General features: G+C 42.3%; 1 protein-coding gene across 1 annotated transcript; it reads left to right on the top strand.

Annotated features, from left to right (window-relative positions):
- Positions 1-717: 717 nt before the first annotated feature.
- On the top strand, positions 718-16,630 carry ZBTB38 (zinc finger and BTB domain containing 38). The gene is given in 3 exon segments (XM_014564195.2): positions 718-1,040; positions 10,077-10,766; positions 10,768-16,630. Coding segments are annotated over 2 exon segments (3,591 nt in total). The 5' UTR covers positions 718-1,040; the 3' UTR covers positions 13,669-16,630.
- The last annotated feature ends 121 nt before the right edge of the window (positions 16,631-16,751 follow it).

The following is a 16,751-nucleotide window of genomic DNA, read 5'->3' as shown; positions in this document are numbered from 1 at the left end:
GCCTTTCAGTCAGCTGGCCCTTTAAGAAAGTGGTATTTGGCTTTTGAATCCACTCATGGTGATAAGCTCATCCCTAAAAGTCGGTGTTCCAGGGGACAGAAACCTGTCCTGGTCCCCACAGCATTCAGATTTTAAATGTCCTTCCACGTCAGCGTCTCTAAAGGTTAGTGGAATTTGGTTGAGGCAAGAAACGGACGCAGCCCTTCAGGGTTTCAGTGATAGATGCTCTAAGCCCATTTGCCAGCTTTCTTAAGCAGACAGGTGGCCTGGCAAGCTTGATCCTGAGATAAACCCAGGAGCTACCCTAAACACTGCTGTATTTCAAAAAGGAAAACAAACAAGCAAAAAGAAACCAAGGACCTTTCCCTTTCATCTTTCTAAACAAGCAACCTGAAATATTTAACTGGGCACATTGCATCAATCGTGAATCTGATAATGCTGTTCTCACAACTTACATGCACGCAACTACAAGTCTGGAGACCACATGTTTACCTTTTCAAAATAATATATTCAAGGAAGATGGTACAGGCCAACCTCCCTCTCTGCTGAATGTACCTTAGCAGCTTCCTGGTGTTAGCCTTTCCAGCCACCTGAATTTTAGATGAAAAACAAACTTCCCTTGTCATCCTACCCTTCCTCGAATCTGATAGCTTAACTGCATTAAAGTCTGATAAATGCAGCTCTTCTCTGCTCCTATCGGGCTGCATTTAGAAGGCAAATCAAGAGGATTTTCCTTTTCCTAGACGTAGCTGAACTCTATAAAGGGCTTCTGTTTTGTAATCTGTTTTCGAGATCTGATGCGTGTGTTTCTAACACCCTGTCACGTGAGGAGGTCTGACGTAGTCACCCAACATGACTATGAGAAAACGCACCGCAAAGATGTGTGTGGGATGGCGGAGCCGGATCACTGAAGCAGTGTCCTTTGTCAGAACACTTTCTGCAGAGAATAGCAGATCCACACAGTAGATTTTACTTCACTTCAGTATGGGCCCCGCGCTGGCCCAGAATGGACAGTGAGTTTGACTTTTGCAGGATTCCAGGTCAGTATCCTAATACAGTGTGTTCTTTTTTTAGTTGGGCTTTATTTCTGAGTTTCTTTTTATAGAAGACGACTTGCAGTAGAGAGGAGAAGTCTGTTCTGTTGATTCAGTTCGTCATTATGTACGTTGGGAATTGAGTGGCCGAGGTGCAGCAAGAGGGCTCTTGGCCTTTTCCTCTGATCAGAAGACCTAGGAAAATAGGATTCAGTCTGGCCCTGGAGAGTGGCCGTAAGTAGGTGACTTCTAGTTCTCACTAAGAATGCAGACTGAGCAGGGTTACCCTACTCTTCATCTGTCGTGTCTTAAAGATTTGCTAATAAAAGTACATCAGATTTTATTGACAAGCCCTATGAAGTTCTGTATAATAATTACATTGGTTAAACAACTTAAAGAGGTTTTTCAAGATTTTTTTGTTTACATTGTAAGAGTTAGAATTTTTATGGAAACTGTGATTTTAAGTTTTTTGACTTCTCTATATTTCAGTAGAGTTGCCTTGCCCTAACTAGGGGGATGGAATATTTAATTAAGCTAGAAATACTGGGAATTAGTTGATCAGATCATTGCCAAAAATTGTTTCCCTTGTTTTCAAGTTCACTCCCAGAACGAGTTAACCAAAGCAGTATCCAGGATATAAGGAGGAGAGGACTAATTTAGTAGATGAATGGTTGGACTCATAAGGGCAAACAAAATATTCTGACCAAGCTAACCTTTGAGACTTGGAAGACAAGGATTTAAGCAATGATAAGTTGTACCAACAGAATATAGGCAGCAACCCTGCAAATCAAGGGCCAATTTTCACCTGAGTGTAGTGTGGAATGGCTGGTGGTCCACATGGTTTTCCAGCCATGCTCAAATTCAAAAGATAGATAGTAATAATTTCACGCTTAGATAATTAAAAGTTGGCTATAGTGTGTGTGTGCATCTCTGTGCCTGTGAGCGTGTCTGTCTGTGTTTCTCTATCCCTTGGTTTCTCCTTCTGTCGCCTCATATTTCTGCTTTGTATTTTAACACACTTTCATTCATTTTGTCTTTAGTTCATTTAGGCTTATATAGGATTCATTTTATTGAGTAAAATAATTTTAAATAGTTTTTTAAAAAATGATTTTGAACATTTTCTTGTAGGTTAGAGCAGCAGTCATTATGTATTGAGAAGTGTCATGGTGGTAGATACAAGTTTTCCAAAATTCTATTTTTCGCTCAAAAGTCAGATTTTATTACTGGCAACAAAATGGCTATTCCCTTGAAATGACAGACTTGCTTAGTTCATTTTCAAAGAAAATGTTTGTCCAGATACCTGTATCTGAATAACCATGGTGGGTCTGTCAGTCATTTTTTTCTGAGTAAAAATGGTGTTCCATGAAAAAAATTGACTAGTTCAACTTAAAACTCAAAGAAACACCCAAGGCTAAGTGCTTTTTTTCAAGACAGTCATCACTTCTCAATACCACCAGAAGTGTTTTATGTGTGCGTCCCATTTTCTCACACAATAGTAAAAAGATACATATTCAAGGGTTAAGATTTAATAGAAAATAATTTTTACTCCTTCATCTAAGTGTTACTGGCTTGATGCCTGCTAAGGGGCCAGCAGTTTCCCCATCTTTGCTTTTGCACCATTAATGCACGTCAGCAGAGTAAAAAAAGGCAAATGACATCTCAGTGTTGTCACGAAAATCATTTTAACTTCAGGAACCTGCTGAAAGGGGCTTGGGAGACCCAGAGGTCCATGAAACACACTTCGAGAACTGCCTGTTTAGAAGGAAACTAGAAAAAAAAAAAGGAACAGGAATTGATTTTTATTTTCCTAGTAATTTTGCTTTGTCTAGAGTAGAATTTGGCTTCATCTAGGTCTAATTTTTTAAAGTTTTCAATCAGGAATCTTTCTAAGCACAGTATGTTATTTAAGCAACTTGCTGCTCAGGGCCTGAGGAGCCAGTGCCTCCCTGCTCACTGTCGGTATTAACACTGCACCATATCCGATGGGTGCAGAGGGTGCAGGATGAGCCAGGTTGCCCCTGTGCTCAAGGAGCAAAGAGGGGAAGATAAAAATGTGAACAAATGCATAATATTGCATGTGACAAAAAAGGTAGGAACCCCAAACTAGAAAGTAGAAATTCCAAACTAGAAACTCCAAAGGAGGGAGGCTGACCAGATAAGGTGGCACCTGAGATGAGTAAATTATGGGAATTGCCAGGCGGAGGAGCCTAGGGGCGAGGATAAAGGAGGACCTCAAGAGGAAATACAGTTTTCCTTCCAGAGTTTCATGCAGAGTGTGGAAATCTTCCCGAGGCACGAGGAAGGGCACCCACATAGGGAGTGCGTGTGCTGTGCGTGTTGTGAGTGTGTTGATGTGGGGCTAGGGAGGCTGGCACGGAGGAGGGCCTTCTGCTTTGTACCCTAATGCACTTCTGGACTGTTTGAGTATTTTCCCATGAGCACAGATTTATTTTACTTTTTAAAAACTAGTTAATTCTGAAAGTAGGTGAAGAAAAGTCATTTTAATCACCAAAAGCATCTCATTTAAGTGCCTATCTTTGCATGATACATGTGTGTATTTATCATATAAGGCTGGAATATGGCAGGAGACAAAAGCAGCAGCAGATTCTAAATATGCTGATTAACTAGCATTTCCCAATGGCATTTATATTAAGTATGAATATATTATCATATATTTGTAAAAGCCTTAAAAGCATTTTACATACTTATAAAGTATATTTTATGTAAATATACCCGTATATAATTATAGCTACAATACAGAATTTTATATTTAATTTATCTAGAGGTGTTTATTTTGTTTACATATTTATATATATAAATACAGGATGATCATTTATTCTTACTTCCCAGGGTCCATTCCCAATGTGTACCTGTTTCCCTGCATAGTTATTCATTGCACCCCCTTTCTTTCTCGTGTCCTGTTTTTCAGATGCTGAATTATATGTCCACCCTGTGTGCTTATAAAATATATATATAGCATATGTTCATATACTTTTATAGTCATACATTTATGTGTACGTGCTTGTGGATATATACATATGTGTATGTATGTGTTTGGAAGATATATGTTAAAAACTATTGCAGCTAAAATAGAGACTCAGAAAAATGGTAACATAAGTCAGGTGACCACAGTTATCTAATCACAAATTAGTTTATTCTTTAAAATGCTGGTTCACCCAAATTTTTGCATGTGTAACATTTTTGTTAGCCTTTTCCATGCTTATTTACTCCATCATAGCAGTACTACTGAAAAGAGTGAATGTATTGCACGAAACTCGCTTTTTAGAACACATTTTAGAAAATTTCATGTAAATTCTATCTCATCTGCTTCCCAACTTGTGTCTTTTTCTGAAGTCTGTTGTGGGCTGTCCACTGGCAGGAATTCCTGAGACTTCTGTATGCAGTTACTCTCTATGAGGAAATATTGCAGAGGAGAAAATCACTTTACTTTTTTAAGTCAAAGAATACATTTTTGGTGAGAATGACTGCCTCCCCCCCACAAGCTCATTTACATCTTAATTGGGGGGTTATCCTTAAAGTAAGTTTATCTGATCAGAACTGTGGGTCCAGTGTGATTTGGCTTTAATGTTCTTATCAGTTGCACAAACCAAACTGACGAAAGTGGCCAGGCTGGTCTTGTTACCGAGAGAAGCTGCTTAGTGGTACGTGGGCAGGTAGCACGTGCATGTAGGTGACTGTGACGCAGGGACACGGCTGCTCGGTTGCTAGGCAGGTAATAACCCATCGTTGCCCAGTCTTCTTTTTTTTCAAGAAAAGATATATTGATTTTTATATTAAATCTTACTGTTTTTCAACATCAGCTCAGTTTTTCAAAAACATGACTTCAAAAACCCAACCTGTGGGAACCAGATGTGCCCGTGGCCTCCAGGTGGGTCCCCTCTGGGCTGCAGACTTGGAACTTATTCCTTGGTTGCACTTTGCACATGTAGAATATGACTTTAATTTGCAGCTTCGACTGCTTTTTCAATTTGCATTTGCAGATTTGGAGTCTTTGTTTTAAACTGTTCCACTGACTGCTAGATTATGAGCTTCTTGAGGGCATGAACCCCTTGACTGTGCCTCTTTCTGACTGAATTTCCTTTTCCTCAGCCTTGTCTGTATCTGCATTGCTAAAGTCAGTGCCACATCTCCCTGCAAGGTGTTGCTGGGCTCTGCCTTCCCTCACACCTGTTCCCAAGCCTCTCCCCCCAACTCCCAGAACCTTCTCCCAGGAAGCACATCCACCAGGCATCTTTGTTTTACAGCAGTTCGTGAACACATCCTATTTTCCCTGCTATTCCACAAACCCTTGGGGGCAGAATTTTTGTTTCTCTAACACCAACAGCACTAGGTTTTAGTATCAGCCCCCAGGCCTAGCTCTGGCTGGTTGATAAAAGTAAACCTGAAGAGCCTCTGAGACCAAGTGGGAAGGAGACTTTTCAAGGTTTACTCATTGTGCCTTTTGAATTTATCATATGAATGTATTCCTTATTCACTAAATCAAGTATAAAAATATTATGGATTCCAGGCTCTTACCTCGGCTGTTCCAAACCAGTCTCTGCAGAGGCAGGATCTGTAGGGGGGAGTCTGTAAATCTGTACTGTTTTAAAGTTTCACAGGGGATTCTGATGCATAGCCAGGTTTGGGAACTACTATCCCAAAGCCCTAAAGTAGGTGTTCAGTAAGCATCTGTTCAAAGGAGAAATGAACGCTTGTCTTCCTACAGCACTTAGCCAGATGCCTTGCACTTAGCAGTTGTTCAATAAACCAGTCAACTGGATAAAGAAGATGTGGTATATTTATACAATGGAATAGTAGTCAGCCATAAAAATGACAACATAATGCAGCAACATGGATGTCCCTGGAGAGTGTCATTCTAAGTGAAGTAAGCCATAAAGAAAAAGAAAAATACTGTATAAGATCGCTCATGTGTGGAATCTAAAAAGAAAAGAAAGAAAGAAAGAGAAAAAGACAAATGAACATAAATACAAAACAGAAACGGGCTCATAGACATAGAATACAAACTTGTGGTTGCTGGGGGGAGAGGGGTGGGAAGGGACAGACTGGGAGTTTGAAAGACTATAACTCAATAAAATAAAATTTAAAAAGAATTCAGAATGCATACTGAAGCTTTACAAAATAAATGGCATTTCAGTACAAAAAAAAATTGGTCAAAGGAATTAAAATAAATTCTGAGTTCAGATACTAACTCGCCCACTTTCTTAGGTGGGGATGGGGCCACCTGCTCCTTCCCAGGCTCTCACTCTGTCTGGGGTGGATGGGTTAATTTTTACCTGGACCACTAGGATGGCCTAACTAGCTGATGTGCAACCAGCTTGCTTCCCTCTCTCATCCTTTGAGCAGCCTGCCACCTAAGTGATCCTGAGGGATCTTTTTTTTAACTCAAATCTGACTCTAACTTTCCATGATAACTGGTACTTGCAACGTAAAACTTGCTGTGGGGAGCCCTCTAGAGTGCTGTATGATCTGGGCTGACTTCCGCTCCTTGCCCATCGCATCCAACAGAGAGACGCCGAGGCCTGCCGTGTGCCCAGCTTTGCTGAGGACGCTGGGACGGAGCTGTGCACACACCCTCCCCTGCCATTGCACAGACCCACTCACCAGTCCCTGAGTACGGTGTCCTCCGTTACCATTGTTTGTTTTGCCTATGGTGTTCCTTCTGCTTAGAATGCCCTTCCCACACCCCTGTGTTATTTATTCACTGATGCCAAGCCTTCCAGGGCCCCTGTAAATACTAAGTTGTCGTTTCATCTTCTGACATGCTGTGCATTCAGTATGAGGCCTGCCCTTGTGGATGCCCGCTATTCGTTGACAGTTCTCTTTCTTCCCCTCGACGCTGAGCTCCCTGAGGGCAGAGACTTGCCTTACTCTCCTCGGTATCTCCAGCTCCAGGCACTGTGTTAGGTAATAACATATCTACTGGATAAAACTGATACAAGGACGTTTTTGTGTGTGTGCCAAGAAGGCAAAGTAAGGTGCTGCTGAGTAATTGATATTTTAAGGATTTCTGTGATTCAGTGGTCGATACTGCCCTGAAAGATGTTGTACTTGGATGTTCTAAAGTTATGAGGGTGTTTTAATGACATGTATAAAGATATGTCCTATTGTACTTGTTGTTCTAACTGTGAATATGACTAAGATATGGTTGAGTTGGTCTTTTTCTAACCATCCTAACTGAACAAGCTAAGAATCAGAGAAGCCTACAGAAGCAAGCAGGGATTATAATCTGACACCCTAGGGTATTTATTAACTTGCCATGAAACACTGTATTCCCCAGACAGAGCAGAACCTAGTGGAAGGTTCAGAGTGCTGTGGAGGAGGAGGTTCCGGGAGGTGCAGGGGTTTGGCAGCAGAAGACACAATAGGTGATGTCAGCAAAGAACTAAGCCGAGTTGGAAACCACTTTTTTGAGTTATAGCGTGTGTTTTGCCAGTTCTGAGACTGTCCAGTCAGGCCAGATAAAGAACTGAAATAATGTATGAGCTTCAGAGAAGCCAAGCAGGATAAGAAGGTATGAGTCAGGAGAGAAAGTAGATCCTATGGGGACCCAGGACAGAGAGACCTCAAGGAAGGCAAAAGAAGCATCAGCCAAATATGCTATGATCTATAACCCAGTGAAGGATGGAGTCCTGCAGCCCGTTCAGGGGGACCCTTTCTCCCTTTGGGGGCACAGAGGAAGCCATACAGATTCCTTTTCATTTAATTCCATTTTTATTGATAGATTTAATTTCCCACATCTCTAGAAAAGATTCATGGAAGGTTAACAGTTAAAGGCAGGGAAAGCAAGAGGGGAGGAGCCATCACTGAATAAAGAAAGTGAGACAGTAGTCACACCAGAAACCCAGGCTCACAGTGGCTGCAACAATTGATGATGAAAGTTCTACGCTGCCTCATCTTGAGAATTAAAAGAGAAGCATGGCAAGTACATTGTTCTCGTTATCAGAATAATGAAGAATTTGTTAGTAGGAATGCACTTTTTCCAATGGCTGAGTGAGATAAAAAGAATTTATCAAGTGGATTCTTGTGTAAAGGACACTAAATAACATACTGGACACAGCTTATAATCACTTTACAAAAAGTTAAAAAGAGATTCTTTATGTGGCCATCAGGTTGTTCCAAGTGATGAATGCCACGAGCTAAACGTTATACTCCCGTGCTTGAAGACACTGCCACGGAGTTAAAGAAATGGCAATGAGCTATACGGATTTCTCGACAGCACTGGACGAGGGGTAGAAAGACTAGATGAAGAGCGGGGTAGTATGTCTTTTAGACCAGAGAGGGTTTGGGGTTTTATTTTAAGTTAGGGGATGATCTATTATTGTGTAGTAAAATTAGTGAGTTGCTGTTAGCATTTTTAAATGAAAGCTAATAGGACAATTTGTAGCAACATGGATGGACCTAGAGATTAGCATACTACGTCAGACAAAGACAAATAACATGTGATATCACTTATATGTGGAATCTAAAAAAACTGAGACAAATGAAGTTAATTTACAAAACAGAGATAGACTCACAAACATAGAAAACAAACATGGTTACCAAAGGGGAAAATGGGCAGGGGAAGAGAGATAAATTAGGAATTTGGGATTAGTAGATACAAACTACTATATACAGAACAAACAACAGGTCCTACTGTATAGCACAGGGAACTATATTCAGTATCTTGTAACAACCTATAATGCAAAAGAATATGTGTATATATATATATATATGTATATATATATATATATATATGCACATATATATGTGTATGCTTATATATGTATGACTGAATCATGTGCTGCACACCAGAAACTAACACGAACTGTAAATCAGCTATACTTCAGTTTTTTTTACATGAAAGATAATAGGACAGAATAGACTGCATCACATATGGTAAGGGTAAGTTTTAGTTGCACCACTGTCTTAGGTCACTACGTACTGTGTATTTCTTACTGTGGGTAACCATGAACGCTGCTGGGTAGGCACTGGCCATCCCAGGCTCATTCAAGGACATAGAGGGGATGACAACTGGGCTCTGGGGACCACAAAGGTGGGCTCCTCAGACCAGAACAAGATCCACCGTGCCTTTAAACTGTGCAAATATAGGAACCTGTGACTAGACGCTATATGGCAACTCAGAAACGTACTTTCCTGGTTTTGTATTTTGTTTCCTATTTGTTTGCCTTTAGTACCTCCGTGAATTCTTTTTGAAATCCCTGGTCTAGTATGTATATGCATGACTGGGACATTGTGCTGTACACCAGAAATCGACACATTGGAACCGATGGTACTTCAGTTAGAAAAAAACAAAACAAAACAAAACCTGTTCTACTTTGGCTATCATGAAAGGGAAATCAGACCAGAAGGAACGGGATGGGTCCCCACAAGGGCCGGTGGCGCAGAGGGGCAGGGTGCCCCTGGTGGTCAGACTCGGTCATGCAGACTGAGCCTTTCCACTGAGAGACCCTTCAGAGCCACAAATTAGGAATGGCTCCTTCAGTTTTCACTGCTTTCCTGAGCAGCCAGTACCTTTACTCACAGGTACTGCTTAATGAGCGGAAACTTTTTAAAAATAATTTTTCTGCTTCATGAATTATGTTTGGATCAGATCATCAGGGTGGTCTTTGGAAATAGGAGGCCTGTGGTGGGACCATGGTATTGTCCCACTCTTAAGAGTTCAATGCAGCAGCCCTGAGCGATGATAAGACCCTTAACATCTGGTGGGAAAACCTTCTCCCCCTAAGTTTGGACATGCATATGTAGCTACAACTTTGAAGAAAGAAGGAGAAAAATTCTGGGAGGATTTCCAACTATAACAACTCTTAGCAATGGTATGAGAAACAGGCTGGGGCAAGATAAAGATTTAGCTTTGTCCAAGTCTTAGAAGCAACAACAGGATGAGATTTTTTTTAAAAAAAACAAAACCCTATATTTTCATACAAAAAAAAAAAAAGGTTTCTCAAAGAAATTGAAAATAGCCTGGAAGTAAAGAAGCTAATTGTGGAAGGGGCTCTGACCATTTCTCTCCTCTTGTTCCAGATGACAGTCATGTCCCTTTCCAGGGACCTCAAGGACGACTTTCACAGCGACACAGTGCTCTCCATCTTAAATGAGCAGCGCATTCGGGGCATTTTATGTGATGTCACTATCATTGTGGAAGACACCAAATTTAAAGCCCACAGCAATGTCCTGGCTGCTTCAAGCCTTTATTTCAAAAATATCTTTTGGAGCCATACAATCTGTATTTCCAGCCACGTTCTGGAGCTGGATGATCTCAAAGCTGAAGTGTTTACAGAAATCCTTAATTATATCTACAGCTCCACAGTCGTCGTCAAGAGACAGGAAACAGTCACTGACCTTGCAGCTGCAGGAAAAAAGCTGGGAATATCCTTCTTGGAAGAGCTTACAGATCGCAACTTCTCAAATTCCCCAGGTCCCTATGTCTTCTGCATTACTGAAAAAGGAGTGGTTAAAGAAGAAAAAAATGAAAAAAGGCATGAAGAGCCAGCCATCACAAATGGGCCAAGGATCACAAATGCCTTTTCCATCATTGAGACAGAAAATAGTAATAACATGTTTTCTCCACTGGACTTGAGGGCAAGTTTCAAAAAGGTCTCCGACTCCATGAGAACCACGAGCCTTTGCCTGGAGAGGACTGATGTCTGCCACGAGGTGGAGCCTGTCCGCACCCTCGCCGAGCACTCATACGCCGTGTCCTCCGTGGCCGAGGACTTACAGAAGTCAGCCTGGACGTGAACACGACAGCAGTTCGCCTGGGAAAACGGCTAAAGAAAATTGCGAGGCCCCTGCAGCAAAACCGAAAACATGCCGAAAGCCAAAGACCCTCCCTGTACCCCAGGATTCAGACTCAGCTCCCGAAAATATACCACCCCTTCCAGCAGCCAGCTCGGAGGGGAATCAAGAAGGAAGTCCTCAGCCCGCTGCAAGTCTTTCCCGTTCAAAATCTCCCAGCACCAGCGAAGGAGATGTCCGTTTTCCCAGGGAAGAGGAAAATAAATCCTCTGACGTCCCCGGGCCGCCGGCCGCGGAGGTTCCGCCTCTCGTTTACAATTGTAGCTGTTGTTCCAAATCTTTTGACAGTAGCACTTTGCTCAGCGCCCACATGCAGCTTCACAAGCCGACCCAGGAGCCCTTAGTGTGCAAGTACTGCAACAAACAGTTCAGCACCCTCAACAGACTGGACCGGCACGAGCAGATCTGCATGCGGTCCAGCCATATGCCCGTTCCTGGAGGGAATCCGCGCTTTTTAGAAAACTACCCCACCATTGGGCAGAACGGAAGTTCCTTCACAGGTCCAGAACCTTTATTGTCTGAAAACAGGATTGGTGAATTTTCCAGTGCCGGGAGCACCTTGCCAGAAACAGACCACATGGTTAAATTTGTTAACGGGCAGATGCTGTACAGCTGTGTTGTATGCAAACGTAGCTATGTGACTTTATCCAGCCTCCGCAGACATGCGAATGTTCACTCATGGAGAAGAACGTATCCTTGCCATTACTGCAACAAAGTATTTGCATTGGCCGAGTACAGGACAAGACACGAGATTTGGCACACAGGAGAGAGGCGCTATCAGTGCATTTTCTGCCTTGAAACTTTCATGACCTACTATATACTGAAAAACCACCAGAAGTCTTTCCATGCCATCGATCACAGACTTTCCATCAGTAAAAAAACAGCAAACGGCGGCTTGAAGCCTAGTGTCTATCCGTATAAACTTTATAGGCTCCTGCCAATGAAATGCAAGAGGGCTCCTTACAAGAGCTACCGACATTCTTCCTATGAAAACACGCAAGAAAACAGTCAGATGAATGAATCTGCCCCTGGTCCCTATGTTATTCAGAATCCACACGGCTCTGAATTACCTGCTCTGAATTTCCAAGACAGTGTAAACACCTTGACCAACAGTCCAGCCATCCCTTTGGAAACACCAGCACATCAGGATGCAGTTCCCACTCCCGCCAGTGTGCGGAACGCAGAGGGTACCAAATGGAGAGAGCGGGGGAAGCTGAAAGTCGATGCGGATGGTAACTTTTATTCACCAGAGGTGTCAGTTTCTTCCACTGAGAACGCCGTCAGTTCTGATGGCCCGGCAGGGGAGGCCCCCATTTTGTCGGTGAGTAATGGCAGTGAGAACTCCACCTCTGTGATCAGCTACAGTGGCTCGGCCCCCTCGGTCATTGTGCACAGCAGCCAGTTTTCCTCGGTGATAATGCACAGCAACACAGTCGCTGCCACCACCGGCCACCTCCCCAGGGCCCCTCCAGACCCGGCTGTGAGTCAGACCCCAAAAGACGACAGCAGACCCGAGCCAGACAGAGTGGGGAGGGTCATCAGCAGACCCAAGAGTATGAAGGAGAAAAAGAAAACCATACTGTGTAACAGGGGAGAAACACCAGAGGAGTCCAAATACGTGGCTGATCCTGGAGGGTCCTTGAGCAAAACCACAAGCATCATTAAAGAATCCAGTAAGATTGAAACTTACATCGCAAAGCCTGCTCTCCCCGGAACCTCCACCAACAGCAACGTCGCGCCCCTCTGCCAAATAACGGTGAAAATTGGGAATGAGGCCATTGTGAAGAGGCACATCCTAGGATCAAAATTGTTCTATAAGAGAGGGAGGAGACCCAAGTACCAAACGCAGGAGGAGACTCTGCCACAAGAGAGTGACCAGGAGACCAACGGAGATAGCCCGCTCGGGCTCTGCCAGTCCGAGTGTGTGGAGATGAGCGAGATGTTCGACGACGCCAGTGACCAGGACTCCACGGACAAACCGTGGCGCCCTTACTACAACTACAAACCCAAAAAGAAGTCCAGGCAGTTGAGAAAAATGAGGAAAGCCAACTGGAGGAAGGAGCATGAGCACCGGAGCCCAAGCGGTAAGTGCAAATACCCGGCGGAACTGGACTGCGCTGTGGGGAGGGCCCCCCAGGAGAAGGCCCTCGAGGAGGAAGAAAATAAAGAGATGCCCAAGTTGCAGTGCGAACTCTGCGACGGGGACAAAGCCTCGGGGGCCGGGAACCAAGGCAGGCCCCACCGGCATCTCACGGCCAGGCCTTACACGTGCGAGCTCTGCGCCAAGCCGTTCCAGAGCCCCTCCACCCTCAAGATGCACATGAGGTGTCACACGGGCGAGAAGCCCTATGAGTGCAAGACGTGTGGGCGGTGCTTCTCCGTGCAAGGCAACTTGCAGAAACACGAGCGCATCCACCTGGGCGTGAAGGAGTTCATCTGTCAGTACTGCAATAAGGCCTTCACGCTGAACGAGACCCTCAAAATCCACGAAAGGATCCACACTGGCGAAAAGCGCTACCACTGTCAGATCTGCTTTCAGAGTTTTTTGTATCTCTCCACGAAACGGAATCACGAGCAGAGGCATATTCGGGAGCACAATGGGAAGGGCTATGCCTGCTTCCAGTGTCCCAAGATTTGCAAGACAGCTGCTGCCCTGGGGATGCACCAGAAGAAACACTCATTCAAAAGCCCAAGTCAGCAGGAGAAAACAGAAGGCGACACGGGCCACGAAAACTCAATGGAGAATCCACATTTCGTTGATTCAGAAGACAGTGACCAAAAGGATAATGTACAAACTGTTGTTGACAATGTCCTTTGAATGGCGACACTTAGAAAAATCTTCAAAAACCTAACTTGGAAGTTGGTGGGTTTGGGTTTTTTTGTTTGTTTTTTTAGTTAGCTGTTATCTTTGTTTTTGTTTAGTTTTGTTCACATAACAGTCATGAAGGAATGGAATGTAACAAAATCTCATTTGCGAAAATTCCAGAAAAAGGATCCTAATATCTACTTTGGGTTTTAGCATTAACTTCATGCAAAGTGCACAAAAACAAAATACCGGAATCTTCCAATATCCCAAGTATCTTGTGAAAGTCTATGAAGTTCTCAGCTGTGGTATTTCTACCAGCGGGGACAGAAAAGGGTTTAATTTTAGCCTAATTTAAAACTTTCTTGTAAGTGCTTATAAGAGCTGGCTGCTGAACTGTCTTTAGTCACTGGAGAAAATAAGGGTTAGAGATTGTGAAAATGTCATCTTCATAAATATGTTAGAAGGTAAGTGAGCTATGACAGTTATTACCCCCATCCAGCTTCTGCACTATTAAAAAATCGTTTAAATTAATGGATACATATGAAATACTTAATAGTATAGCTGAAAATATGTGTGAAATGAGTAACCGAAGTAGGACATTCATACATTATCTAGAAATACTTTTCTGCAACACAAGCCTTGTAAAATACATATATAAGTCACTGTAACTTCTAACTGTCCAGGTCCCCTGTAGAGAATTAGAAGGATGAGCAATAGATCCACAAATAATGAGGACTGATGTAAAATTCAGTAGCAAGCATTTCGAGTATGACTTCAGAGCATGTGTGTGCTGCGGAATGCTGTTCTTTTGACATTATGGACGAGCTGTTACTGGAACTGGTCTACTCAAGTCCCAGAAAACATGGGTCATGCCTTATCTGTGGGGGAGAGCCTTCCCAGAATTTACCTGCGGTTACGCGTGCTGTGCTATAAATTATTTTTAGTGGCCTCACTTCAGAAAATGAAGAAAGGTCGAATTCTTCTGAAACTCCCTGCAGTCTTCCATTCATCACATCTCCATGGAGGTGGAGGTCTTTCCAGACAGACTTAACCAGGCTCAAGGGTTCAAGTAAAACTGGACACCTCCCATTCCACTGAAGGAGTGTCCAGGAAATGTAGCGCAAGGCATGCATACAGTGGTGAATTCCCAGGCACGTGGAAGCGACAGCCTGCTCCCTACAAATGTCAGCCTTCTTGGAGATTATGCAGCAGGAGTATATACTAGTAAAAAAAAAAAAAAAAAAAGGACAACAGAAACACACACCCCTACCCCACCCATTAATGACTTAAATGATGACCTTCCTTGCCTCAAACAGAGCTTTGTCCTTGGCGGGGGTGGGGGAATAGAACATGGAGTGACAAGTTTCCATCACTTCCCTGTGTGACTCAGAAATATATCCACAAGCCAGATGCCTTGGCTTCATGTTTGTAGTCACCTAGCCCCCTTGCTGAAAACCCACTTCTGTTTTTTTTTTTTTTTAATGCTCTTTTATGCTAATCCACACTGTCAACACTACCCTCAAAATCTAATTACCCTATAGGATATTCCATCATGTGGACTAGGTTCCTGGGAAGCTGGAATTCATAATTCTTACTCTTTAAACTGCCAGAATAGAAGGGGGAGAGAAAGCATTCTTACCCCTTTGATCACCAGTATGAACAGAATCTGGAACCCGGTTCAAGGATGACCTGCAGCCATTCACGTTCATGGGATTTAATAGATGGAAACCCAAGGTTGCCAGGTTACCATTGTGAAGAAGTAGCTCAAAGGACTCCAGTTTCTTTCTTCAAGTGTTGTGATGTCTCCATGAAGAAGACCTAATATGGATTGGGGTGGGCAAGAAAGCATTTAAACACCCAGAAAAGGACATGATCAAAGCTGACATTTTTATACTGTTGTACTTTGCTGTTAAGTAACCCCAACATTGTATCTGCATTTACCTTTTGTTCAGCTACTTTCACTTACAAACAGTATTATATAATACAGGAAAATGCAAATGAATTCAACTTTATTTTATATGTTGTATATATGTACACCTGCACTCTTCATTTGGGTTTTGTTAAACAGATAGTTGCAAAGGGCTTATGAAAATCATTTTTGAATTGATAATTAGAAAACTGAATAAGCAATCCTGTGATCTACTAATTTGTTTTATCTCAATTAGGATTATGAGTCAAGGAGAATGACTGTGTATTTGAGTCATTTTGATTTGAGGTAACTCCAAATGTAAAATTATTACATGTAGTGATGTCTCCCAGCCCTTACATGTGGGTATTTTTTAAGTGGACTTGTATGCTGATAATTCTAGACCAAAGTAAATATGGCAGAATATTTATACATGAAAAAATAATTTTGCAAATATTTTCTATAATTGTATTATTCGTTTCAAATGTTGATAGCTTGTGTTAGTTTCAGGGAGGGGTGTATATTTTGATAAAAAATACTTGACTTTGTAATTCTGTATATTCTATACAATTTATAGCAGAGACATTTTAAGACAGCCTTGTCACTTTTTTTGTTCATTGTGAAAATTTTATTATAAGTGATGTTTATGCATTGAGTACATAACGACCAACTAGAATTAAAGTAAGTGTTAACAGTGAACATACTGTATGCTGTACAAGATATAATGTAATTTGCTGTTTTAGCATCTGTATTTTGGTTAGAAGATATTATTAAATGCAGATGTTAAGGGTTGGAAAAGTCTAATTTTATTTTTAGAACTAATGAATATAAATGTGTTTTTGCTCGATTAAAATAGCTTATTCCTATGTTGTCTCTTTTTAAACGTTTTGATGTTAATTTCTTTTGTGCAGCCAAGCAGCTATGTCACCTGCGTGAGTCACAGCATTGCTTCACATACGATTCATTCAGTATATTTCTGTTTCCTTACTTGTTTACATTTCCTGGTACCTGCTTACATGCTTAGGACTCAAATGGAATATGACATTAAAAAAAAAGCAGAATAAAAGAGATGGACGTCTTGTTATCATTTAGTACTTTGGATAGGCCTGATCTCATGATAAATCAGTGTTGGAAGCATTCTGCTCTGCCCACCCACAGGAAGCATCACATTTGTTGACTGCGTGGTATT

Source organism: Camelus ferus, chromosome 1 (assembly GCF_009834535.1).
Source record: "Camelus ferus isolate YT-003-E chromosome 1, BCGSAC_Cfer_1.0, whole genome shotgun sequence".
In the NCBI taxonomy this organism is placed as follows: Eukaryota; Metazoa; Chordata; class Mammalia; order Artiodactyla; family Camelidae; genus Camelus; species Camelus ferus.
Note: the sequence above shows the minus strand (reverse complement) of the source record. Positions and strands in the feature narration are given on the sequence as shown.